Below are 27,840 nucleotides of genomic sequence, written 5' to 3' on the forward strand. Positions count from 1 at the left end.
TTTCATTTTTAAGTCAGATTTATTCAAATGGGTATAATTTAATAAAGCAAGCTCTCATCTGGAAAAGAAATTACCAGTATATGCACTTTCAATACAAATAGCCCTATAGATCTCAAAGGAAGAGCCATGAGGCAAAGAATATTAAAATGTATGTTCCCTCTTACATAAAAAAAAGAAAAAAAGAAAATCATTGAAAGTGTTAAATCTCAGCCCACTTATCCTCTCTCTCTCCACACCCCTTTCCTTTACAACTTGCTCACACTTTCCTGTGTTCTCTTCTGACAATGGCTAGAATTAGTTCATCATCAGAGAGAGCTTTTCTCTGCTAGCTCTTTTTCCAGTTCCATCAATTTCTTCTTGCCTTATTCCAAGTTCCAACTTTTAAACCCCCCTTTTTTATATCTTTGCCATCTTCCCACAAACTTTAGACATCAATTATGTTGTAGTATTAGAACTATCTCGTGGCAATTATAACAAAAACAGCACAGCTATTTTCTAAAGTGGACTTTTGTTGATGCATTCTACTATAAAATACAATAAATGTTTTTATCTAAGGTACCACTTTTTGCCTCTCTTTGCTGTCTCCTCTTTTTATACCTTTTCCATGTTCTCATAAAGCACAAACTTTTCACAATGGTTCTGTAACGTTAGTGCAATTTACATGCTGCTTTGAGGTGTTATATTCACTTTATTGTGCCCAGTGTAATCCTATCTACACTATAAAAATCTTTCTACAATGAATGTTCACAAAGTCAAATGTCTGATTACTGTGTGAACGAGTGAAGTTCAAGGCATCCAGTGTTTTGCTGTCCAACTTTTGAAATATTCTTGTGATCTGCCTTGTAAGGCAATGACCCCTATTTTCCCTTACAAGATCATGATCCCATTGACAAGTTAAATTTGTAACTACCAACTTGAAAATATTGACAACTCTGAATGGATACAGTCTTAAAAGTAGTTTGTGGGTCATAACAATAACATCCTACAGATTTTCTTAAGTATTATACGCCAGATTGAAAGTGTTAGCATCTCTGACCAATATAAAACTGCTGTAAAACAACAAATATAAAAGTACAGAAAACACATCTGTTTGCAAACAAACTAGATAAATCAAAAGTATATTAGAGCATTTTTTACAATCATACTACCTGAAAGGTTTTCATTAGCACAAGAGAAATTTCACATCCTGAGAAGAGTTGCATTTAGTTATACAGAAGTACAACTTTTACCACAGTTTTTTTACTCTTTCTGTGTAAAGATGAGGTTTCTGAAAGCTCAGAAATCCAGTTCCAGATTGTGCAACTTGCATGGTCAAGAAAAGAAACCTGCATTTATTGATGACTTATGTGAATCTGCAGGCTGCCACCTTCTTCAGGTTTAAAAAGCAAAACATACAACATGAAACACAGAAGTAAATGAAATGAATGTAAAGAATGCTGTTTGTTCAATATGCTCGGGTAAAACCATAGCTAATAAGAATAGCTAAAGATATGGGCCAAATCAAGTATTCTGCCAATTTTTAAACTTCAGACACCAATAGTTTAGTGTTATTAGAACAATCACATTTTAGTTCTAAGAGAAACAACACAGATTCTTTCAAAGGCTGGTTTTTGTTGTTCTTTCTAAAAGAAAGAAAGAAAAAGGTTTTGATCTTATGAAGTCATTCTAGCATTTATGTCCTAACTGCCTCAACACCTTTTGATGGTGCACATCAAAACCACCTCAAAAGTGTTTTCCACATCCTACAACATAATAAGAAGTCAGGAGATGTATGTTTAAGTCCATTGCTTTGATTGTGAACACAGCTGTACTCAGTGACAGGTTAACACCTTAAGTTTCCCATTTCCTTCAATAAATTACTAGATGGTAGAGAATGAATTGAGATCAAGCATACAACCTTGTAAGCAGCAGGTGAAGAAACTTCAGGCAGAACTGTATTCCATTACCAAAGCGATGTCAAATCAATACTGCCTCTTTCCAGTCTACTTTTCCTACAGTAACAGCAGCTGCTACAGAAGTGTAGCTTCAATAGCCTGATGATTCCTCGTGGCCTGTGTAGCAGTTGTAGGAAAACCGATTCCAGTCCAGAGTGCATTATAGACTCCTTTAGGTCATAGCTTGTTTTAATAAAATATATGGGAGTCAATGCTTTCATTTCAGCCTCTTGGCCAAAATCCCCATGCTGCTCCCGGCAACAACAAAGCAATGACTACAGAGGAGAAGAGATTCACCGCATTGTTATCTAGGATAGGTTTTCCAGATATGTGTCTTGCATCTTTTGTCTGATGGTTGACAACCATTCCAGTACTTGTGTCTAAACCTGAAGAATGAAATACAATATAGAAAACAATTGGATGGAGAAGTCCTTTTCACCCAATAACTAGCATGGGTGTCATCAAATGAACATCTACCAAAACCCATAGATTAGAACTATTTGTGAACATTTATACGCAACTTAAGACTGCAACCCTACATGCAATTTCTTGTCCCTATTTATCTCAATGGCACAAATTGTTTCTTAGGTCATTCTGCTTCAAACAAACAAGATGTTACTCTTTTTAGGATTCAAGCATCATGTCTTGGAGTGAGTGGAACATGTTCCTTCTGGCTACGCAGTTTGGTTGTTTACATTTCCATTCCTCTCTGCCAAGTCAACAAAGGTTTACAGAATACAATTCCCCACAATATTTAATATTTCCACTGCTTATCTGTGAAATAGCAATTTTTCCAGTACTATCATTAAATGATCTAAATTCAACTCGAAGCTGCAGAGATGAGACAAAATAAACGCACATAGAACAAGATTCTCAAAGTATGCCACGTAATCAGAAATAGTTGAAGTCAATGCAAATGATGACATGCTTTGAAGTAAGCCTATGCTATCATTACCAAGAGCCATACCCACCCAATAGGGAGATTACATCACTTTCATACAAATCTCAAAACAATTTATTTGGGGGGGGGGGGAACCTTACCGCTGTATTGCATCGTTGCTCCTAAATAAGAATCAGTAATGGATCCCAGTAAACCAGCCATTCCACCAAACACAATAATGGGCCATTGTGGAGCAGATATATCCAGGTCATTCACAAACATCAACTGGGAAATGAAGTAAGCTACACCTACTGATGTGCCACCAAGCAAACTTGAGATTAGGCCCACTAAAGTAATGCCACCATTGGTACCTAAAAACAAAATTAAAAATCCAACGTAACTAGCATTCTAAACTTGTTAAACATACATTTAATGAAGACTACAAAAACTAATGGTAGATTTGTTACACACTTTTGGACTATGAGGAGAAATCTCCCCTTTTGCTTAAAATAAATAAATAAAACTGAATTAGATATAATATATCATATACTCTTTTTGCAGCAACGTTCCCAGTGTTAAAGAAACAAGGGGAACTACAATGTTCTACAATCTGTTTAAATTACACTTCTTAAAGTCATCAGCAAACAAACTGCATTAAGTGCAGATACAACCATTGGGGGTTTTTTTAGTTGAGAGCATTAAAAGATTGGGAACTGGTCACAGGCTTGGAAGATCTCTCCCCATAAATTCTTCTCTACTTTTCTTTATTAGCATTAAGTTGAATGCAGCATTACATCACCACCAATGTTGACACTAACCATGATCAGTGTCAGCTTCTAACTCTGGTTAAAAACCAACCCTGGTCACCACTGCAAAAGGAAGGATGGAATTCACATGACGGGAGGAGGAAGGATGCAAACCAGCAAACCTGCTCCTGATCTCTTGCTATCATTATGAAACCTAGAATGTCATGTTTGTCCCAGCATTTATTCTGATGACACGTTAAGTATTGTTACCTTAAAGAATCCAAACATAGACAGTTTGTCTGAAGAAATAAGGGTAACTAAAATATAACTACCAAAATTCAGGGCAGATCTATTACAATTTTGAACACAAAGGAAGGTATCAGGATAGATGGAGAAGACAACAGGGCTCTCTCCAAACAAAGCATGGCCCTTTTTGAATGAAAAAGTTAAGCAACTTTCATTAGAGAGGAAGAAATCAATACTGATGTCAACATTACTGTCTGTGCGACTTAACTACTGGACCAGCACCTCCCTCAGCTGTAATCTTAACTAACTGGCTAACTGGCTACTGTCATTTTCAAAAGCAGAATTTTTCAAAGCAACCCACTCTAGAATATATAATATATTAAAAATCCAGTAAGTTCCAGTCAAGCTTAAGGAAGGACATTATTCACTTTTGGAATATGAGCATAAGCTTCAGATACTGTGCTTTTCTATCAAGAATTCAAAATATTTCCCTGTCCTAGAAGACAGAGATGAATTTTGAATACAGTAGTATTTCTAATAAGGTTCTGATAAAAGATTAATTGGTTTTACTGCAACAGGTTGCATAAAATCATGCCCAAATGGGACAGAATGACTCACAAGATGCCATAACTTTTATCATTTTTGGACAGTTTGACCAGTTACACTCAGTTGTCACTGAATCAAACGTAGAAGAATATGATAAGAAAGGGCCAAGCTACAAATGAGCTAGCACAAAGCAGCCTTTTCAGGCCTAATTTAAGGCTACATAAGCTATATTAAAAGTACACCTCCAAGGTTTCCCAGGCCACAAAAATGAATTTAGCAGGCTGCCCACAAACCATTCATCATTAAACTATGGTACTATTTAAAAAAAAAAAAAACAAAGGCAGAAATTTCCTTACCTACTGGAACTTTTTCCCAGGTTGTTATCAATCGGGGTTCACTACTCATGACAGTGCCAATCTCTGAAGCCCACGTATCTCCAGCACAGCAAGCTAAAGCACCCAGTAGTGACAGACACATCCAGGATGCTGTATATTGTTTGGAAAAGTCTATAGGAATTTCGCCTGGACCACTTTCAATCATGTATAGCAGAGCCAATTCTGCAGGTACCCCACCATTGCAGAATACTTGTACCCAAGTTCTCTGCCCACCTATGTACAGAAAGGGAAGACGCAAGTTCTTAAGAGGAATTTTAATATGCAATATCCTTGGAAGCACACATAAAAAGAATAAAAGCTAGACTGTAAAATGTTTTACATTTCAATCATTGTGGTTTTCCTTCGTAACTAGAAGTAAAGATCATTACTAGTGCAAAGTACTTCATTCAGGTACTTGCAAGTCACCCACCAGAAAGAAGAGGGAGGCAAAAAATAAATTGCACAGTGCATAGTCCGTTTATCGCCTTAATTAAAAGTCAAAATGCATTTTTTGTAATCAATTGGCTTTAAAATTGATGTTTAATTCTCACCTTCTTTGTATTCAGAATCTATTTGCTTCTTTATTTCTCCTTTCCACTTGGTGAGTTTGGAGGAAGTAATAAAAAACATGAACATGGCAGCAAAAAAGCTGTAATTTGCCACAGTGAGGATAAATCCAACTACTAAACCTAAAAGAGGGAAGAGATGGTGTCACAAGTTATGTACTCTGGGAAAATTAGTTCAAAACCAGCCTAGACTATGATGAAAATGTAAAGATAATATTGTTCTGTCTAAAGATTAGTTAAAGCAGCAGAATATCCCAACGATATTGCATCTTCTGTTTACCTATGCAATTGGTGAGATAAGAAAATGTGCTATAAAATAAAATTCCTAACATACAAGTGAAGATTGCAACAAACTGTTGCAATGTGGCCTGTGCATTTCCAGTATTCTAGCCAGTCATGATAGATTACTCCATTCCATTTTCCCTCCTGCTGCCACTGAACTTGCTTTAGGAGTGGGCTGAGGAACTGTCCCTTTGCTTTCTATTTCTGCAACTTCCTGAAATATCTTCCTCTTGTTTTTCAATAGCCTTGTTTTGGTTACACAGATAATAAACCTGAGCTCACTTTTAGTACCTGAGTCCATAACTACTTCATCATCTTTGGGCAACAGTAGGAGTTTCCCCAAATATAGCACTTTTTGCATTTTTTAAAATAGTAAAGTTCTGTTCATGTCCTTTCTTCCAACTGTTCATTTCCATTCTTTATTCTCATTTCCCTTCCCTTTCTGGTACTGAACATACTGGTCACATGGCCTCCCTCTGCCAAACCAACACCTGCATTAAATTTCCTTTCAGTTTTGATCTTCACAAGTCTTCATGCATGTCCCATCTATCAAATGTTGTTGTTTTTCTTGCCTCAGTATTGCAATTTTCATTTTTCCACTTGCATAATAAATGCTGAATTGGCACAGCAGGTCAATAAATTAGATCCCATTCATACCTACTCCCTTCAGAAATCTTGGAGGATAATAAAGTTTTAGCTTCTGCTAGATGAAATTATTATAAATAAGCACAGGACTACAGGTGCTGATTCCCTATAGGGAGTGAATCAATGAACATAAGCCTCTTCCCATCACCATCTTTTCCAGCTAATATAATCGGCAAGTATTCTCCTTGGCAACCACACCTCATCAATGTTATACACCACACCTAATAATAATAATAATAACCTAGTCCATTGTGGGCAATAAATATACCATTTACCTTAGCAAGTTTATGGTTGCTTTAAGTCAATTGGACGACATTTATATTGTTTTGTGAATGAATCTTCCCTGCAATGTGGTACAGACACTACATTATTTGCAAAATAGCTCATACAAAAAAGTAAGATGAAGTAGCACAAGAATATTAAAGCCAAAATTATGAATGGCAATATTGAACATTCCACTGAAGGGGGGGGGGGGAATCAGGAAATTTCTAAAACTATATGTAAGCACAACCAAACTTAAGGCAGAAGAACATACCTCCTATTGCTCCACTATGATCAAGACTTTTTTTCTTAAATCCTCGTGAAGCTATTATCAGGGGAATTAAGATTGAAACAAGCCAACGCCATGGAGAAATAGGCCGCAAAGTACCTACAGAGTAGTTTAAAAACAGCACTATGTCAGAATAGAAATATGTCTTTCTACATTCTTTAGCATTTTTTTACTACATGTGTTATTATCGTCTCTTGTTTCCTTATGTACACAACGGGACTGAGTTTTCTATAGGCTTTTCTTTCTGCACAAATATGGGTTAGGATGAAGGCTGAATAAGTAGCTGTGAGTTTTTATGCTCTTCTCCCACAGAATTCCTTGCCAACATTGGGGATCCCTTCAGAGCAACACCCTGTAAAGCATCAACTGGAAGGAACTTCTACACTCTCAATTTTACATGCATTTCTTATCTAACAGTCACATTAAGTTATTTTTAGTTATGTAAATATTTACATATTTACATATTTACAACTGAATTTGCTTGTATTCTTTGAAAATGAAATCTTAAGAAAATATTAGGATTAGCAGCCAAGTTTAATAAAAGATTGTGCATGAGTGTTGTAAACTAAAATGTATCATGCATTAGTAGCAATCTAGACTTTACCATAATACGTGCTTGCAGTCATAGACACAATCCAAAAAGATAAAGAAATGCAAATAAGTACACTCAGTATGATAATATTCGTCATCATTTTGATATAGTCTTTGTTGGAGTCGTCCCAAGAAAACAATATCATGGAAAGTCCAAGGCTGATCACCTGTGTATAGAAGAAACAAGAACAAGCTTTCAGATACCGTAATTGGTTTTTTAAAAGTGTGCAAATTAAACAATGTGGGAAAAGGTAGCTTCCACATTCAATAAAGGCAGAAGAAGCTATAATTAAATCAGCCAGCTTCATAAGCCAGTTTGAACCTGGCTTCTTTGTCAAGTACCTATTGTTGGTTATATACCTGGGTTCCCATTTCAATTCAATGGTGAGCCAAAATTCTTTGAAACTCAAAGTAGCAGGCATCCTCTTCCCAGTTATGCAGGGGTAGAACAAAGGAAAAAGTATGCATGCCTAACATTTTGTTTGAGCTCATAGAGGCTCATCCAATACATACAAATAAATCCAATAAATACAAATAAATCTGCATGTGAAGGCCTGCTGCACAGAATCCTACAGGCCTGACTAATGAACAATTCAAATGTCCTTAGTTAACAAGGCAACTTCTGCTGCAAGCAGCAGAATTTTGAAAAAGAGTCATTGTAAGGAGCCAGAGGGAGATACTATATTGTTTCCATAGCATAGGCTCCAACAGCTACTCAATAATCGTATGGAGAGTTGCAGCATGATCAGGCAGCAGTATGCCCAACAACTTAAACTCCATTTTCCTCTTCTGCGCAAAGCTACTAGAAATGCAATCAAATGCCAATAACATGCTATTTTGTACCCAGATAATGGATTAGGAGATGAGGCAGAGCTTTAAAATAGTGGAAAGGCAATGACCTGCTTCTCTTTTCTTTTTTTTTAAAAAGTGCTTCTTCACTGAATGCACAACAGTGTTACACAGTAGATGAAAAAGTATTAATGAAAAGTTTGCAAGATTGACATGGTAGGCATGAGAACAACACTATGTTGTGAATACTCTCACATAAAATATCCAAACAGGTGACTGGAGCTTGTACACACCAGTCAACACGGGAATCACAATGCCTGCACTTTCCTTATCTGGAGGATGCTCCATTCTTGGAAAATGCAAAGCATATGATATCCATTGTTCGAAAAACACAGTATCATTGGAACAGAGCATACTTGCAAGAGAAGTTGTATAGGGTGAACACACTCATGCATTGGCACTAAAGATGGATAAAGTGGGGCATATAAATTAATTCACTCTTCAGCCTTCATGCGGAGTTTAGCCCTTTCTGCTGCATTCTTCTTAGGTTGGTAGTCTAGCAACCAATCCTCTCATACTCTAGTAGCACATCCCAAACATCCAAATATTTTGGAATCAAGAGTATCGCTACATTTCATTGGTTTATTTGCTCTGTTCCGCTTTGCATACTACAGACATCCAAACAACAGTACAGTGGTACCTCGGGTTAAGAACTTAATTCGTTCTGGAGGTTCGTTCTTAACCTGAAACTGTTATTAACCTGAGGTACCACTTTAACTAATGGGGCCTCCCGCTGCCCCTGCGCCGCCACCACACAATTTCTGTTCTCATCCTGAAGCAAAGTTCTTAACCCAAGATACTATTTCTGGGTTAGCAGAGTCTGCAACCTGAAGCATCTGTAACCAGAGGTATCACTGTACAAGGGAATGGAGGGCTAGAGCACTTATTCAAGGAGGGGTGCTGGACTGCCTTTTCAAAGAACAAGCTGAAGGAGACACTGTTCCATATATAACGTTCACAGACGTTCAAAGGAACATAATACAGACCCATGTAACTAGGACTGGAATGCCTAATCAATTAATTGCTTAGAATGTGCCCCTGAATTGTGTTCATGCCTCTTTCTTACCTGGATGGACTATTCTCTATCACATGGCTGGAATGTACATGAGGCCAAAGGCCCATCTAGTCCAGCATCATGTTCTCATGGTAGTAAACCAAGTGTCCTTGGGAATGAAGGTCACAAGCACTCTCTCCAATTGTGATTCCCAGCATCTGGTATTCAGAGGCATATTGCCTCTAGTAGCAAAGGTAGAATATAGCCTTATTCCCATAATCCAGAGCAGAAGAGCCTTTTCAGAATGTAAGGCTAGAACCTTAATTCCCCCACTGCCAGCCAACCACCTGTCCATCACCTGGTGTCACCATGACATCAGGTGACCCGTTTCCCCTTTGCAGCTCACCTTGACTGCAAAACACATTGCAAAGGAAGAGCCCAGCTGATGCTAGCATGGCTTGACGTCACTACCAATCAGTTGATCAATGCTGACTTCAAGCTCTACTTTCAGCAGGGATTGGCTCCCCTCAGGAACTACAACTGGCAGCTGGGGAACCAATCCCAGTGGGGCTTACATTTGAAAGGCATTAAATACAAGCCCCGCCTGCCAAGGAATAATCAGGAGCATATTTTAAAGCTTCTGATTGTTCCTCAACAACTGTGTCTTGTTTCATGCCCTAAGGTCTTGTGTGATAGTAGGTGTTGCATGGCTTAGGGAAACAACATTATGGGGCAGATTAGAACCCCTGTTGGGCCAACGGTGCCCCATCACTGCCACTGTCCCTTTGTATGCTGAGAACCATAACAACTAGCAGTTTCAAACCACAAATCTAGTGTCACTTTAATCAGATTATTGTGCCATAAACATGGAGTATACTCCACACTTTGTGTTGATTTATTTCATTGATTTGCATCCCACCTTTTGGGGTACAAATCCTTCCAAGGGATCTCACAAGTAAATGCATTATATAAAATCACAATAAGGAAGTATCCAACACATAACAATTCAGAAATACTGGCCCTGTGGGACAGTATGTGGTTCCTAGCCCTATACAGGTGTGGGGATGGAGGAGAATCTACCTGGAGGAGCCTGAGATGACCTTCTTTACCTGTCTCTCTTGTCCTCCTTTTCTGGCTCAGGAGCCAATGTTGGGTAGTGAGAGGCAGTGTGGTCTAGTGGTTAGAGTGCAAGAATAAGTCCTGGGAGTCTACAGCTCAAATCTCCAAATCAGCTGTGAATCTCACAGGGCGACATTGGGCCAGTCACTCATACTCAACCCAACCTGCCCTACAGGATTGTTGTGAGGACAAGCAGGGCTTTTTTCCAGCTGGAGCTCAACTCCAGCACCTCTCAGGTGGGCACCATTGCCATTCTAAGAGAACAAGGGAGAAATTCAGTGAACTCTGGCACCCTTTTTCTAGAAAAATAGTGCTGAGGGAAATTATGTAGGCCACCTTGAGCTCCTTGGAGAAAAAGGCGGGAATCACAGAGCCGTAGAGTTGGAGGAGACGCCCAAAGGCCATCTAGTCCAACCCTTGGAGGAAAAGGTGGGATAGAAAGGTAGCGAAACAAACAATAGCCCACCTACTCATGTGTGACAACTAAAAAGGTGACGTGGCTATGTATTTAATGCTTTTATACCCCGCCTTTCTCCATCCTGGAACCCAAGGCTGCTTGCATGGGAAGCTACCTGGTTGTCTCCCCTCCAACAGTTGTCACGTGTCGTGTTTTCAGACCACCGGCCAGGACTCAGCAAACCCCTAAGACTTTGAGGCCGTGCAGGGCAAGCGCTTTCAGCCCGTCTACGCGCGTTACAAATGAGGAAGAGGCGAGGACCTCAACCTTGGCAGGCGAAGCATCCCGCTCTCCCTTGCGCGAAAACCGGACATGAAATGGCGAGCCGGGCACGTCGGAGAGGAGCCGCGGGAGCTTCTAAGCCTTGTGCCCAGACAGGGGTGCTCCTCCGGGGCTTTCTACGCACCTCAGCTCCGACGCCGGGGCCTCGCCTGCTTTCTGCTGACCGCGTGGGGGTGTGGGAACCGCCGCATCTTCCTCACCCGCGCGCTGCCAAGACGCAGAACAGCAGCAGCGGCAGCCGCGGCGCTTGGAAGTCCCATGGCCGCCTCAGAACAGCGCCGCCCGCCCCGCGCAAAGGACGCTTTGGAGCTTGAAACCCGTGACCGTAGACTGACAACTTATAGACTCATACACTTTCCCAAGGTTCCGGGTTGGCACTGGACTGGCATTCTCTACCCGCCGCTGGCAGAAAGCAGTGGGCAAATCCAGGCGCGAGCTTAGCTTTGTGCTTAGCTGTATCCTTACAGAAACCAATCCTGCACCCACTTACTTTGGAATAAGTCCCCTTTAAGTCAGTGGGACTTCCTTCCGAGTGGATCCGCCTAGGATTAATGCATTGTTGGAAGGGGGGGGGGAGAGGAATGGGACGTGCAGCGGAAGCTCGAGGCCTCTGCATACGTACAAATAAAACTGCGATTTGAGCTGGGAAGGATTAAGCGGACATGTCTTTGCTGTGTACGCATTTGGAAATTCAAACTAGCCTCGGTCCTGCTTTTAACCAGAAATATTGCCGGTGGATTAAATTCCAGGCTGGTCGTAAGGCACTAACCCTCTTCACTTTGCCGCATCAGCAGTTAACATACGAACGGCAGTTTTGCCCCAGGAGGAGGAAAGCGGGGGGGGGGGGGTGTCGAAATGAACCAGGAAGTTCTATCTCTAGGCAAAAAAACAAAACAACCTATTGTCACTCTAAGCTTTTTGTATCTCTTTGTCCTCGAGCTCGCCACATCTTCTTATCTCTGTATCCTTTAGCTCGCTCGTCTCTATCTCTGAGGCCTCTAGCGCGATTAGTTGTCTCCTAGCGCGCATGTGCAACTGCTTGAGGGTTGAAGGCGAACCCCTCTTTTGCTGCCCCGTGACTAGGGGCGTGGAGGCAACCGCGAGAAGCTTCTGCGTGGGCGGCTGAGCTTTGCTTTTTCCTGCCCTTGCTACAGGCACGAGTAATTACATCCGCCAACGACCCCCCTCTCCGTGCTTTGAACTCCTGCAGTGCTACCAGCTGCTTCTTGCCCACATCAGCCATGTGGACAATTCACCAATGGACGTTTGCAGAAACGCTTATTTGAGCGTTCAACCCGATTTCTTCACAGGGAGAGCGTAGACAACGTTGGCTGTTGGAGCTTTTCGTGAAGAGGCTAGAGGACGTGCTGTCAACACAAGCATTGTCCTGCATTTTCTCATCACTTTCCTTATCCAAAAAAAGGACAGTTTGGGGGGGGGGGAAGCATGGTTGCTGCGCAAGAGCTCGAAGTTGGCTTTAATTGTGCATGCTGAATTTGCCAGACTATGATTGATTCACACCTCAAAATGCCAATACAGTCGTACCTTGGTTTTCGAACAGGAAGTCCGTTCAACTTCCGGAAACCAAGGTGCAGCTTCCGATTGTGCAGACGCACCAGAAACAATAGCTGAAGCCACATCGGATGTTCGGCTCCCAAAACAAGTTCAAAAACAGGAAAACTCACTTCCCGGTTTCAGTCGTTTGGGAGCTGAAACATACGGGTACCAAGGCGTTCAACAACCAAGGTGCGACTGTAGTCTGGAAGCATCTGGAAACATGTTGCAGGACAAAGCTGCAGAAAAGGCCCTGAGACATCAGTTTTATTAGTTGTTCTGTGATACTTCCCCAGTACCACTGAATTGTTGCTATCTTGAGGGGCACTCTTGCACTACAACACAACAGTAGCAAGACAAAAAAACAAACTGGAACATTTGTAGTATAAAAAGTTGCAAGATTTTTGCAGAAGGTTAGGGGACTCACACTGATTGAGAACAAAGCAGTATGTCCGCCCCAAAATCTTTGCAGGTGCTACAAGTAATTGAAAGCAGGATTGCATATAACTGCCCCATAACATCATGAGCACAAATAATCATGAAAGCACACTGAAAAAAGACATGGAAGGACCTGCAAATGACACCTGGAATTAGTCCCCTGGGAGGGGCCTTTCCCTTGAGCCCCTCTGGTGAAAGAAAATAAGAAAAGGAGAAGGGTCAAGGTGTGAATGAGGGATAAATGGTATGGTACTGCAGATGAGAGGCAGTACAAGGCCTTCACTTGTACTATGATTTCCCCCTCTTGGTACAGAATATAAGACTTCCAATTATAATAGCGGAGGATAAGAGGAAGGCATTTTGAATGTGAATTTATTCCTTTTATGAATTGCTGCTTAAAGCTAAGTTTATACAGCTGTCAAAGTTATCTTCCCTGGACTCCCCATGATTTGGAGTGTTGAATATTTATTTGTACTGCACTCTGCTATTGTGCACTCTATATTTTATCGTGCTCTGTGGAAATTATTGTAGAAGCAATGTTTTATTTATTTAACAACATTTGCATATTGCTTACTTGATAAGAAAACCTATAAGGTTTTTATTTATTTTTGCCATGATAGTTGTTATTGAATTGAATTATATTGCAGTTATGAAACGAATGGCTTTGAAATGTTGCAGTTATATTATGCACTATTTGTATTGGTAGTATTACTAATTATTGAGTTAGAATTTATATTTGAATTATTGTATTGATGGATGTTGAGTGGTTGCTATGAAATAGTTACTGGATTTGTTTGAAATACTACTTTAGAGCAATATTTCAACTATTTATATAGTGCCTGATACCATAGTCTCTAAGCAATATGCAACGAGGCTACAAAAAACCCCACATCCCTCCATTACAATTACCAAGAGTCATAAAGCTTACTTAAAATGTTGACTGAAATGTTTAAAGCCTTCACCAAGCACCAGAGGTTCAGTAGGGAAGGTCCCTGTCTGATCTCAGTCAGGAGGAAGTTTCACAGAATTGGGCCCACAATACTGAATGCACAGCTCCTGGTGGATTCAAGCCATGTGACTGAGCCCTGGGGAGCCACTAATGTAAACTCCCCATAATACCTCAATGATGGAGCAGGGATAGAAGCATAAGGTGGTCCTTAAGGGATCTTGGGCCAAAATCAGTAATACTTAAATTAATACACAAACCTTGAAGTTGCATTTTGGTAGCCGATACAAGTTTTTAAGTATGGGAGTTATGTGCTCGGGTTGTTTGTCCTCCTCAGCACTCTAGTCAAGGTATTTTTAACAAACTGGTCTTCCAGGCAAGTCCTAAGTATAGCATCACGTGTGTGCCACCGCTTTAGATAGGATGCAGTTTTTACTTTAGCTATGATGTGCTTTCATTTGTTGCAAAATGCAGCAACACTGAGTGCGACTGTATGGCAAAAAAGCAGGAAATAAATAAACTGACTGACGTGACAAATGCTAGAAATAAACCCCACTCATCATTTAATTTATGCTGAGCCTAAGAAAAAGCTGTATTATATGTAGGAAGGAATCACGGCTTCAGCAGAAAACTGAAAATAAAGAAAACCACGAGTGTGGGACTGATATCTCCAAATATTCTTTCTGGGAATGAAAAACATGGTTTAGCACCAAGAGCAGAGGCTCCATATGACGGCAGATCATGCCAGTTTGTCAACCTCAGCAAGAATATGACAAAATAATATATCACAGTGTCAGCAAAACAGCCAATAAAAAGTGTATTTCAGAGAGGTATGCATGAATTGCAGACAAGAAAATTACTAGGGAGTGTATTTTAATCATCGGGATGAGGTGTGGTTTAAAGACTTCAAGATGGGGTAGGAGACGAGGTTCTGCTTTTCCAAAGCATTTTTATAATTTCCAGGTAACCCTGCATCCTTGACACACCGCTTACAAAATATGCAGGTAAGCTTAGCTCTCAAGACTAGACTGCAGCTTAAGTCTTCAGAACCATTTTTTATTAATTCAGTGCTATTGTTTTTGCTTTTGCTGTTTTTATTTGTTTGTCCTTTTAAATAGCAATTAATCTACTGGCTTATTTTGTGTGTCATTTATCAGTTCTTAAGCTGTTTACTTGAACCATTTTAAAGTTAATAGTTTAGACAGGAGAATTTGCAAGCCAACGTGAAAGTCATTGTGGTGGAAATGTGGGATTAAAACCTTAAGCAAAAGAAAGTATTAAATAGTAAGCATGTCATCTCATGTGTTCTGAACATCTTCTAACTTTTTAAGGCATTCAGAAATTACTATCTATAAATATTACTCTCCTATTTTTCAACATATATCCTGGAACTCCCATTGATTTTGAATGAGCTTTCAGAAGATGTGGTTAAGATCCATAACCTTGATGAAGTCCTCAGAAATCACAGCAAACTAAATTTAATGCAAATAATAAGTGATAATCAACCAAGGCACTTTACATTTCAAGTAGCATCATGCTACTTAAACAGACATTGCTTCCCCCAAATAATCCTGGGGGCTGTAGTTTGTTAAGTGTGCTGAGAGTTGTCAAGAGACTGCTGTGCCCATCACAGAGCTACACTTTTCAGAATGGTTTAACTACCAATCCTTCTTCCGAGGGAACTCTGAGACTTGAGGGGAATAGTACACTAAATACATAGTACTAATGGGGCTAAGTCACATACCCAAAATAGACCCACTGAAATCAGTGGAATGAAGTATGTATAACATTGGATATAACTCAAACTGACTGTGAGTTAGTGGTGGGGTATCTACTCTCATGAAATGCCTTCACATTGCTTTGAACACAGGTGTAGGAGTGTGTTCTTATGCACATTTGCCAGGCCAGAAGCCCCACTGCAAGACTTCAGTGTAAATAAATAGCAATGCTCAATGGAGCTTCAGCCTTTCAAAAGGCACACACAGGAGCAGATTAAGCACTATGATCAGAACCCTTAAGAAAGCACACTTCTTGTTATAATACTCTCCCATTCTGTTCCCCACTCCTTGCTCACTTTCCCAATTGGATAACAAGCGAGAACGCACCCTGCTTCTCATGCTAGTCCTTACACTCAACTGAAGACCACTGCACTCTGTTTTCATGTTTAATAAAAAAAAACCTGCAAAGCCCCATCAGCTCTTGCCTTTCAGTGCCTTCAGTACAGGGAGATCATGTAGGGATATTTTTAAAATGTCCACTATTTATTTATTACATTTTTACGCTGCCCTTCTTTCGGGGAGTTCAGGGTGTGGGGTATGCATGGTCCTCAGCACTCCCATGATTCAACCTCCTAGGATTGTTGTGAAGATTAGTTAAACTAAGAGAAAGTTTAGATGGGAGGGAGGAATTTGAACTTTAGTTTCAAATTTGTATGACATCCTTACCACAGTTTTTCCTATTCTAATGTAGGAAAAAGAAACAAGTGTTTCCAAGTATAGGAAAACAGAGATGCTTCATTATCAGGCTATGGAAAATAGTCTGTCCTATTACTCTTTAGCCCTAGCATTTGACCTTCGTATTAAGGATGGAAATGTTTTTGAGCTGAATAAATATTTTTTATTATATAAGCAAAATTTTGATTTTTTTAATTATACTGTACTCTCAGCCTGCATTTCACCCAGTGGTCCCAGGATAGGTTACAAAAATGTCACAATTAAAACAAATGTAATTTACATTAAAAAGATAAAACAAAATAGCGAAACCAGTGACAAAATAACAGGACAGCAGTGCATATGAACACAGGAGAAGGGAATACATCAATTCAGCAAAAGGCCTGGATAAGGAAACACATATTGACCAATCACTGAAAAGCCTATAAGATGCATTTCAGAGGGGAGGTAATTCCACAACCTGATTGTTTGCATTACATGCTAGGATTTACCACTTTATCACATTTGTGATCTTAAGCACATTCCCTCAAAAAGGGGGGGGGGCAAAATCCTCAAAACCAGTGGGACTTACAAGAAACACATTCAGAATGGAAAGTGTAGTACTTTAAAATATTTTCTTGATGAGCCCCTTAAAAAGAAGTAGTGTCCCGGTTTGTGAACTTTACCTCGGTCTAAGAACGGAAGCCGAAAGGTGGAAGGGCATCGGCAGTGGGAAGCCTCATTAGGGAAAGCGCATCTCGGTTTAAGAACGGTTTCGGTCTAAGAATGGACTTTCGAAATGGATTATAAACCAAGGCATCACTGTATTGGGTTAAAATGCTGTAACTGGATACAAAACATCTTACTTTGGCCAGGAAGCTTTTTTATTTTCAAAACAATTTGGCTTTCATGCCTACCTTTCATATGTTTCTTGATGTTAGAATGTTATGGTTCAATCCCTGCGCACCCCAGCAGAATTACTTCTATACTTTCTGAAATAACATTTTTGGATTTTATTACTTCATTGTCTTTTCAAGACTGGGAAGTCAGTGACTGTCAGTATCTTAACCACCTGCCTATTTCTGATTGTCTTTAATATAAATCAGTCACTATGTTTGTTCAAGCAGTAGAGCGAGAAATATTATATGGAAGAATGGGTTTAAGAACAGAGCTACAAAGCTGACAAGGATTGCTCCAAATTAACCTGAGTGAGATAAGGGAAATCTGGATTGCTTTGTAGGCATCCTCTGTTAAAGGGATTTATTGTGCATATAAACTTCTATTTAATAAAAGAGCTCACTTATTCATAAAACTGTCCTGCTCTTGTAAAGCTGATTAATCCTTACAGCACATCATGCGTGTACTGAACCATTAAAATTAATTGGGGGAGGGTGCATTTATATCAGTTGGGTATTGTATGAATTCCATAGACTAGTAATATTGATGGCAGTTCTAATATTGAAGGGAACAATGCCTTAAAAAATTATGTACTTGGTCAAACTAAATGAGACCCGTCCCATCCAGTTGTTATTTGCTCCACAAAAGGAAAGGATGGGATCCTCAAGCTCCCTCCCACCCATGGCTGTTATTGATTAATAAAAAGGGAAAGATCCTGATCATCATCTAACATAATGTGTTTTCTTTATTACATTTTGAAGTCTTTTAGTGAGCTCCCACAGACTATCTGCTTCTGATCATGCTTCCATATTGTTTACATAGAAGTAGGTCCTAAAATATTTAACTCAGACTTACTTTCACGAAAGAGCAAACGCTGGGTAGATGTGATTCTACTCATGTACCATTCATTCTCTAAAAAAGTGTGGGCCTAGAGCTTAGATATTTAATAGCAGCCATTTTTTTGCACTTTATGCACTTTTAAAATATTTAACATAAACTACATTGAACAATTTGCAACATTACAGGGCAGAGATATGCTGTGCATACTAATGAACGACTAAGTACAAATGGTGACTCACTGCTTTCCACCCAAAGTCAGCAAGATAGAAAGACCTGACTGACCATCAAGTGACTAAGATTTGAACGGATGGGGGAGATTGAAGGTCCATTTAAGAATATATTAAGAAGAGATGCATTGCTGGTTTAGAATGTAATTCTGTACTGTCATGGACTGGGTGGATGCAGAGGAGTGGTGGGAGGCAGCAGCCGGGAAACACCCTCGGGAACACCAAGGGGAGGATGGCTCTGAGCCTGGGGATTGGTGGAAGGAGGTGTCAGCCGCAGGAGAGGTGACAGGGTTTAGTGAACATGAAGAAGCTGTGGCAGAGTGCAGTTCAGACTTTGAGGCTGAAGCAGAGGCTGGGGGAGGGGTCAAGAGGCTGCTGAAGAATTCAGGGAGTCTCCGTCCCCTGGGTTCCAAGAATGCAGAGAGAAATGAAAAGAACAGAAAACAGTTGTGAGAACAGTTTGACAATGTGTGGGAAAAACTCTGGAGGGGAGGAGCCTTAGAGAGCAGCGGGGAGGCGGGGACGTTCAGACCTCACAACAGCTTCACTGGGGCCAGACCAAGGGAAATTAACTTCACTGGCCTCGGGTGCTTTGTTTATGCTGCTGATCTCAAGTCCTGACGTGTACACATTTGCATTGGAGTAAGTTTAATTGAATTCAGTTTGGACTTGTTTCCAAGTAGACATGCTTAAGATTACACTGTTAAGATTGTTCTAGTTTTTTGAACATATAGTGGTTGCTTCTTCTGGTGGTTTAACATCATACATCACTGTGGGCGGCTAGGCTGTCACTAATTACTCTGATACTGCTTCTTGCTTTCCTGGATGGAGGATAAGGAAGTCGTGTCAGGCTGTGAACAGTGGCAGAGCATGTTCCCATGGGGCCTGGGACAGGTGAAGGAGGGCAAAGGAGCCTGACCAGCCAGAGAGCTCAGGGAAGGGCAGAATGAGAAATGTGCAACAGTTATGCACCCTTCAATCCCAGTATCGAAAGGTGCATGGTACGGAGGGCAAACAGAGCTGCGGCTTGCTTCAGTGGTGAGAGCTGGCCTGGCGCAGTGGGCTCCATTTGCCCTCTGTGCCCCAACATGTAAACTCTCCTCGCGAAGCCACTCGGGGAGGACGAGTGAGAAGAACACAACAGACACACACCCTTCGATCCCAGCCTTGGCAAGGCTGGTGTCCTTCTCTTGCCGCCCTCCCCAAGCAGCTTTGCGAGACTGGGATCTGATCAGATCCACCCTCACAAACACACGCAGGCCTGGCTTGGGGAAGGTGGCATGAGAAGCATGTCCCCCGCCCAAAATGCGTCCGCCCCGGCTGCACCCACCTAGCTACAACCCTGGCTGTCTACACACTATACCTTTAAAGCATATTCAAAGCATACCCCCACCAAGACTCCTGGGAACTGTAGTTTGTTAAGGGTGCTGGGAATTGTGGCTCTGAGGGCAACCATAGTTCTCAATATTATTCAGGGTGCATTTAAAGGCATGGTGTGTACACAGCCTCAGTGGGAAGAAACCTAATGCATCAAGGTAAAATTCTCAGTTGTTGGTCTGCACTTTGGGGCCTCTGGCTGCACCTATGACTGGCATTGGAAAGTTGTCTCTCAGAAGGTGCTGCTTGAGCTGAACATGGTGCCCTGCCCCTGCTCTGCAGGTTTTGCTTTGGACAAAGCCTTTGTTACTGGTGCTTGCAAGTGGTGTTATAAGCATGCAGGACAAAGTGGGGATTGTATTGGTACACTGTCCATCTGGCTGCAGCTTCCCATGGCAGCTTTGGCTCAGGGCTTCATGGCCTTCCTAAGTGCCACGTGGCTGTCCCAGCGAGTTTTAAGCACCTCAAATGTGGCAAGGTACACACTTTGACTGGAATGTTTTCTTTATTTGCCCTCAGGCAAGTTGATGGTGATCTGAGAGTGGAGTATATGTCAATGGTTCATTTGCCAAATGCCATCGTGTTTGTGTGTAAGTTGTACTTTTGAAATGAAAGTGTCTAGCCACATTCTCAGCAGTCTTATTTTGCAATATTTGAAATAATAGCTCTTTTAAGGCACTGGAGGGGGGTGAGAGACCTGTGGGCATTCAGATATTCCTGGGACATAACTCCCATAATTCCTGACCACTTCTGGCTGATGATGATGGGAGCTGGAGTCTGGTAATATCACAGGCTGCCTACAGCACAGAAAGCAAGCATGCTGCATGTATAACTTCATCTGCAACAACATGGAAAAAATTTGTGCGGCAGTGGTAGAGAACAGTTGTTGGGATCTACTTCCCATCAGTTCCAACCACCATAACCAGTGGTCAGCAATCATGGGAGTTGTAATCCAATGCAATCTGGAGTGTCATAGGTTAGCCACTCTGGTATATGGTGAGACATGTGAAAAACACTTAACTGGTTCTACCATATGAAAGGCTGTACACAGTTTTGCTTTCATCTGCTTAACTAAGGTATGTTTGAAGGTGCTGTCTGGCAGAAAATTTGTGGGCAGTGCAAGTGTTCTAAGCAGAAGATGAATCAGGCTTATTGTATAATCATTAAAACAAATTGGTGCAAGAATACCTCCATATAGCCGGAGGGCTGCGCCTTTTTGGCAATATTTGTTGCCGGGTAAAATGAGATGCCAGGCTTTAGGAGGGAGGCATGAGGGCGCTGGCAGGGTCCTAGAGTCCTTCTGCCTCCTTCCCAAAGCCTAGTTAGCATTTCCCCAGCTTTGGGAAGGAGGTGGGAGGGCTCTTGGGCCTGCCAGAGTCTCATGTCTCCTTCTCAAAGCCTGGTGCAGTAGGCTTTGCAAGGGCTGGTGTGTGTGTCAAATTTTAGCCTTGCCCCCGCCCCCCCCCCGCCCTGCGATACAAAGCAGTGTGCAGCCCATGGGTTCCATGTCAAAGTACTATTGCAGCCCACTTGGTATGAAAAGTGGGCCATCCTGACCTATACATTCATGATCATTTAAATAAATGAAGTTAATATCCTCCCATGTAGGTAAATCAAATGGAAAATTTCCATTGACTGAATTTAAGTCACTAGAAGCATATTATATTTGAAATTGAGTATCTCTTCCAATAAGCATTCCACAGCAAAAGGCATCCTAGCATTGCTTTTGAAACCCTTACCAGGGATAAGCTTTTAGTAGATTAGCTCTGATTTTCCTTTGAAGCAGATTTGAGCATGCTAATTGTGATGCATAATGCAACACTCTTTTAAACTGGCTCTGAATATGATCCAATGGCATTATTATCCAGAGAGACATCTCCCTAAATTGCACATGGAAATGATTTGCTGTCCTGAGCACATAAGTGCACATTTTATTGATAACAACTGCTTTAAGTAAGCAGCTTTAAGTAGGGGTGCCAACCTGAATAAAAAAAGGGGGGGCAGGTAAATCCTGCCCCGCATAATTAACCAGAATACTTGATGGATGCACACACCACTTGAATGGCAATGCCTATCAGCTTTTATGGGGGAGGTAAAGGGAGTTCCTAGGAGTTGGCTCCCAATCTGCCTCCTTTCCCTTTTGCCTAAGGTTTAGAGCAGGCATCCCCAAACTCGGCCCTCCAGATGTTTTGTGACTACAACTCCCATCATCGCTAGCTAACAGGACCAGTGGTCAGGGATGTTGGGAGTTGTAGTCCCCAAACATCTGGAGGTCTGAGTTTGGGGGTGCCTGGTTTAGAGTTAGGGTTAGCTTCTAACCATAGTGAATTATTTTTGCATGCCACTCCAATTCCAGTGATTTGGGGGAGGGATTAAAAACCATGTGTGCCTTTCACAAGGATCTATTTTGTTATGGATGTCAATGGAGAAACTTCTCTCGTAGGGGAAAGCTGTTTCCCCAAAAATCGATAGTGGGGAATGTAAGTCCATACCCATCTACAGCTCTTGAGGTGACAGGGTAATTGTTGGGGGTGATCTTTCTCCCACCTCAGCCTTTTGTGGGAATCCATGTTCTTTTCTTCTCCACTGCCCCACATGCCTATTATACCAACCACAAAATGGTAAAATCTACCTTTGTAGGAGAACCCAGCTGCTACCATTCTGAAATGTGGTAGGCTTCATCCTTTTCTGAAGTAATCCCTTTCTGAATTGATTGTGCTACAGGCAAAGATGGATGGCTCTGCCAATTTTGGTTCTCTCCTTTTTCCAACCTTAAAATTCAGTTATCCACATTTCTGCAACAATTTCTCATGAAATTCACATGAAAATTCATCAACATGTTAATGCAAATTTCTCTCGATACATTTTTAATGCAATTTTGCCTAATAAACATATTTTTGCAAAGCATTCTCCCTAATATAATGAGATAATGCATTTTGCACATTATTTTCACGGAAATATGCCTTTTTATGTACCCTCACAGAAATATATTCATTTTTGTAACACATTACGTGCCTGGACAACTGCATTACAAGTTTCAATGGATGGCTGTGGTTTGGTTTATATATTGTTCTGGAAAGTGCAAATTTGATATGCACACCTTAAAATATGAAGTGAACTGAACTTCTCCCACACCCCTAGCTATGAGAACACACATGTCAAAAGCCTTCCAGTTTGTTGCCAACTTACTTTTCCTAACCCATACAATCAGCAATTTTTAAAAAAAGGAATAAATAAATTTTGATCAAACACAATACAGCACATTCCAGTTCTTCTGAAACTATACAAAAAGAGGAGAGGAAAAAACACTTTCAAAACCAAGAAAAAACAAGGAGGAAACAAACAGTAACTGATCCAATGATGGAATAATGGGGCACCTTTGAGAAGCATTAGAGGGTGCATAAAATGAGGTTAGGGGCCACATGCAGCTCCTCAGCTGGTTGTTCACTAATGCTTTATAGCAGGTGTGGGGAACCTTTTGTGCACTAGATGTTGCTGAACTACAACTCTCATCAATCAGCCAGCATAGCCAGTGGCCAGGGATGATGGGAGTTGTAGTTTGGCAACATGTGGAGATTCAAAGTTTCCTAAAACCTGCATTATAGGATAGGATACTCTAGGAACCAATGCCACTCCTGCTGACTAGCAAGGTGAAGCGATCTGATTTAGATGGGGCGCACAGAGAAAAGTAGAAACTGGTGTTAAAAAAATTCAGCAACACATTTAAATGGATTAGCCCCAGGGAAAATGCTGGTGGAGACATCTGAGCTCTGCTTTAGGCAGCAAAATACCTTGAGACAGTGCAGCACTACCAGGGACTTCAATGGGCAGTCAAACCTGAACCAAAACTCTATGCAAGAATGTTTTCAGCATTCTAAGGCTGAGTAATCAGGCAGACCAGCCTTTGCCTACCAGATGCCCTCCAGAAGCTCTGGACTACAACTTCCATCATTCTAGATCATACTGACTGGTGCTGATGAGAGCTGCAGTCCAAAATTTCTGAAGGGCACTAGATTGGCAAAGGCTGAGGTAATCCAAGTGGCTTCCCAACAGCAACAACAAAAGCAAGTCTGACAAGCAGTGCTAGCCTAGAAACTTTCTCCCAAAATACATGAACAGCTGATCCCAAACCTACTTCTAGGAAGCTTCCTAAATAGTCTGAGCAACCTACCAGGCTACAGTTGGTCTGCAAGCAACAGGCACAGATGAGGATTAAAAGAACATCAAGGGAGTTAATCTGGTAATTGCTTCCCCCAGAAGGCTGGCAGTAACATTGTGTTGTCTTTCATTACTACTGCTGGACTTTGCAAAGGTTTCTGGGCACTGTAGTTTACAAAGGGCTGCTATGAATTGTAACTCTATGAGGGGAACTACAGTGCCCAGAATTCACTGAGGGAAAGAATGTGAATGTACTGTATAGTGTGTACACAGCTTGTGTTAGAAGGAATGTTTTCAAAGGATTCCAAAGAATGCATTAAAATATTATACTTAAAAACAAAATATATAGCAAGAAATTAATAAGCCACTACACTGAAAGCATGGGAATTAATCAGTATTCCTTACCTGTTCCAGAGAATGAATTCAGGGAGTAGAAGATGAAGGTAAAATAAGTAACTCAAAACCACAGGTTGAAATCCTGAGAAAATATCAAAAGTAGCATATTAACTAAGCAGCCACCAGCAGCATCTTGATGGAGTAGTGGGATAAGTTTTCCTGCTCATTCTTTCCACCCACAGAAAATTAGTTCCACTTGCCTTGTTTCAGCTACTATGTGCTGCAGAACTTAAATTTTCTCACGACTCATTTTGTTGGGGGACGGGACAGCACTGAGAAATGCAAGAAGTCAGGGCGTGCTTAAGCCCCAGGCTTCACAGCAAAGCCCTGCCTGTGCAGGCATTCTCCTCCTTCAACCTCAGAGATCCACCCACCCAGTGTCTTTTATCAGCACTGAAATACAGGAAGGTGCCAACCAATACCACAGTTCGCTTAATATTTATAAGGCAGATTCTACACATGCTTATTCAGAAGTAAGCACCACTGTGTTTAATGTATCATGAGGCTAGATGGAGCAGTCACCACCTCAGGCAATAGGCTGGGGTCAGCAGATCCAGGCCTTGAGGAGAATGCTATTCACTGCCTCCTGTGCTTCTCACCCACCACAGCCTCCTCTTCCTCCATTCACCCCTCTGCCACGGTCTGCTCCCCTCCAGCTTCCTTTTTTCTCCCCTGCCTCCTTCAGCATGCTGGAGCTTTCTCAGGTTGCCTTGTTGCAGATCTCCCAAGGGTCTCTATTTCCCAGGGACAGTCCCAGATTTACAGAAGTTCTCCCGGTTCCTGATTTGATCCCAGAATGTCTCGCTTTTCCTTAGGATGTCCCTATTTTCATCGGAGAAATGTTGGAGGGTATGGAGCTATGCGACCCCTGAGCCAAGGAAATAAGTAACTATACAACCTTTAGAAGATATCTGAAGGCAGCCCTCTGTAGGGAATTAAAAAAATATATATGTTGGAAGCTGCCCAGAGAGGCTGGGGCAACCCAGTCAGATGGGCGAGGTATAAATAAAAACAATTATTATTTTTATTATTATTGAATTGGATGTCCCTATTTTCATTGGAGAAATGTTGGAGGGTATACATTTGCCATAGGTTTCTGTTTTGCATCAAACAGCAAATGAGCCTGGTTATTGGGACTTAGCTCTCTCCTAAGTTCCGACATGCAGCATTAAACTAAGAACGGTTTTCCAGATGTAAGGCCCAGTGAGTTCAGTGAAATGTACTAAGCAGGTTAGAACTACATACTGTACTGTATGTGATTTTCTGAAGTTTAAAATGGTCCTTGCCACTGTATCTAAACACATCCAATTCAGGAAGCACACAGTAGCTTGCTACTTAATTGTCACTATACTTCAAATATTTCCTCTGAGCAAACACTTTCCTTTTCTCTATTAGATAATGCTGTAAAGCAGAAACTGATACTAACTGATAACAAAGGAAAAGAGAGCTAACATAAGATTTGGGTACATTTTAGACCTCTCTGCTGCAAAGTGTCCAGTATGTGGTATGACATTCTTTCAGACATAGGATTGCCCTAGTTAAAAAGTTCTTCTTTGTCTCATAAACATTCTCCTAAACAAGAAGAAACTTGTTCTTCATGTTTTGCAAAATAAAGTAAATTGTTAATCAGGTTCCCACATTCCAATCAGTATCTAGAATGATATACCAATTGTACATTTTAGGAGAAGAGTAAAAAGATTCTGCTGCAGGTTTCAGTTCTAAGAATTATTTTTTTATTTGCATATCCCAGGATAAAAAGGACAACACTTAGAAAATTAAATTAAATTACAAGCTCATAGGATGCATATTTACTCAGAAGTAAGTCAAACTGTGTTCAGTGGAATGTACTGTTTCTGGAGCATGAATAGCATTGCAGTGTTTCCAAAACATTACCCTAGCTATCCAGTCACTACAGACTGATGCTCACTGTCAGCTTCAGGTTTCAGAGGGCACTTTAGCAAGACATTCTCCATGGGCCCCCTCCTGGTGAGTCTACCACTTTGTTGTAGCAGATCCAGAGGGCTCTTGTTAAAGGGCCCCTTGCTCAGCAGGTGCCTGACCTTGCTGACCCTTGATGCCAGCCCTGTTGACGCTGTACCTTTAAGTTGTCCAGTGAAGCATGAGATACTCAACCAGCCTCATCTTCCATCTCCTGTTCTTTAGTACACTCAACTTAAACTCGGCTGCTTCAAGTCCAGACTGCGTGCTCAGAAATATTTTGTCCGTATTTTGTAACGCAATAATTTTCTACCTGTGTTCTTGCTGCTGCATGGAATAATGCATGAATCTGATCTTTGGAGTTGTTAAGTAAAGTATTAAAACTTATTAGCAGTGTGTTCTGTTCATTGAGAGAGGGGTAGAGAGGGGAAGCAAAAGGTCTAACAGCCTATATTCCTCATGCTTCACTGCGCTGCATGATTTTGTGGTTTTAAACTCTGCTGTGGGCTCTCTCCTGTTGAAGAGTGTGTTTTAGCCTACACTTTGGATCTAGGGATCCAGCCTGCTTATAATCTAGCAAGGCAATGTGGGTAGGTAGTGATCCCCCTCCTGTTTCTACCAAAGTGAATGGAAGAAATTTTCCTTAGACCAGCATTATGGGCTGTGTAAATTCTGCCATTGCTGAGGGCATGTTCAAGACGTTCAAGGTCTGCTCCTCCCTGTCCTGCCAATGTCTCCATACTGTTTGGCTGCTACACTGGAGTTGTGTCAACATAGCGGTGTTGCATTGGTGTATCTGCACAGTTGTGTCAGAATACCTCGTATAGCAATAGCATCAAATGGCTTCTGCCATGTAAGCCACTTAGCCGAGTGACTGAAGCATAGGATCCTTCCCCATACAGTATTTGCTAAAGTGCCACAAAATTCTTGTGTGTGTATTTGGAAAATGACAAAAGTAGTATGAGCTACACTGAGGTCTTGTAGCTTGACAGCTGACGTCTTTTAATTATTCCAGATGACCTCATGAAAATAACCACTTCAGAACTTTTTCAGATGGGTGGGGTATGAATAACAAAGTATTATTATCACCATCATCATAGGTAGCCGCCTCACTGGAGAACGACAACCATTTCTCTAGATTGCTTTACCCTAAACACACACAAAAATCTACTGGATTACACCAAAGCCTTTGTAGCCTGGAATCCCATTTCCCACAGTGGAGAGCCAGATGTTTATGGGCTGCCCCACCATCAAGCGATGAGGGCAACAACAGCTGTCTCCTAGTGTTCTTTCTGTTATTTAATTATTATGATTAAGTTTGATTACCTGGCCTTCAGCAGCAGTTCCCAGGGCAGGCTGCAACCATTTAATTTTTTTCAAAATAAATAAAAAAAAACAGTTAAGTAACAGTAGGGTGGATCCCGAAAAAAACACGGTGTCATAGGTCAGGGAAAGGAGGCGCGTCTTCAGCATTCTCCGAAAGCGGGTCAACGGAAAGTGGCCTCTGATCTCGGAGGCAGCCTAGAGCCATCTTTGCCTCGTTCCCTATCGATAACCTCAGCCTCCGTGAATCTGATAC

General features: G+C 41.3%; 1 protein-coding gene across 2 annotated transcripts; it reads right to left on the reverse strand.

Moving 5' to 3' along the window:
- TMEM19 (transmembrane protein 19) lies at positions 1-27,732 on the reverse strand. Of its 2 annotated transcripts, XM_083699445.1 has the most exons (8): positions 27,588-27,732; positions 24,333-24,405; positions 7,374-7,527; positions 6,755-6,868; positions 5,278-5,415; positions 4,709-4,960; positions 2,976-3,185; positions 1-2,320 (listed from the first exon to the last, which is right to left on the reverse strand). In XM_083699445.1, exons 3-8 carry the CDS (start codon positions 7,504-7,506, stop codon positions 2,157-2,159), a joined length of 1,011 nt encoding a protein of 336 aa, XP_083555571.1. In that variant the 5' UTR covers positions 7,507-7,527; positions 24,333-24,405; positions 27,588-27,732; the 3' UTR covers positions 1-2,156. The 2 variants fall into 2 exon arrangements, with proteins under 2 accessions (XP_083555571.1, XP_083555570.1); XM_083699444.1 differs by lacking the exons at positions 24,333-24,405; positions 27,588-27,732 and adding an exon at positions 11,262-11,350.
- Positions 27,733-27,840: the final 108 nt, after the last annotated feature.

Source organism: Podarcis gaigeae, assembly GCF_964106915.1.
Source record: "Podarcis gaigeae genome assembly, chromosome: 10".
Taxonomy (NCBI): Eukaryota; Metazoa; Chordata; class Lepidosauria; order Squamata; family Lacertidae; genus Podarcis; species Podarcis gaigeae.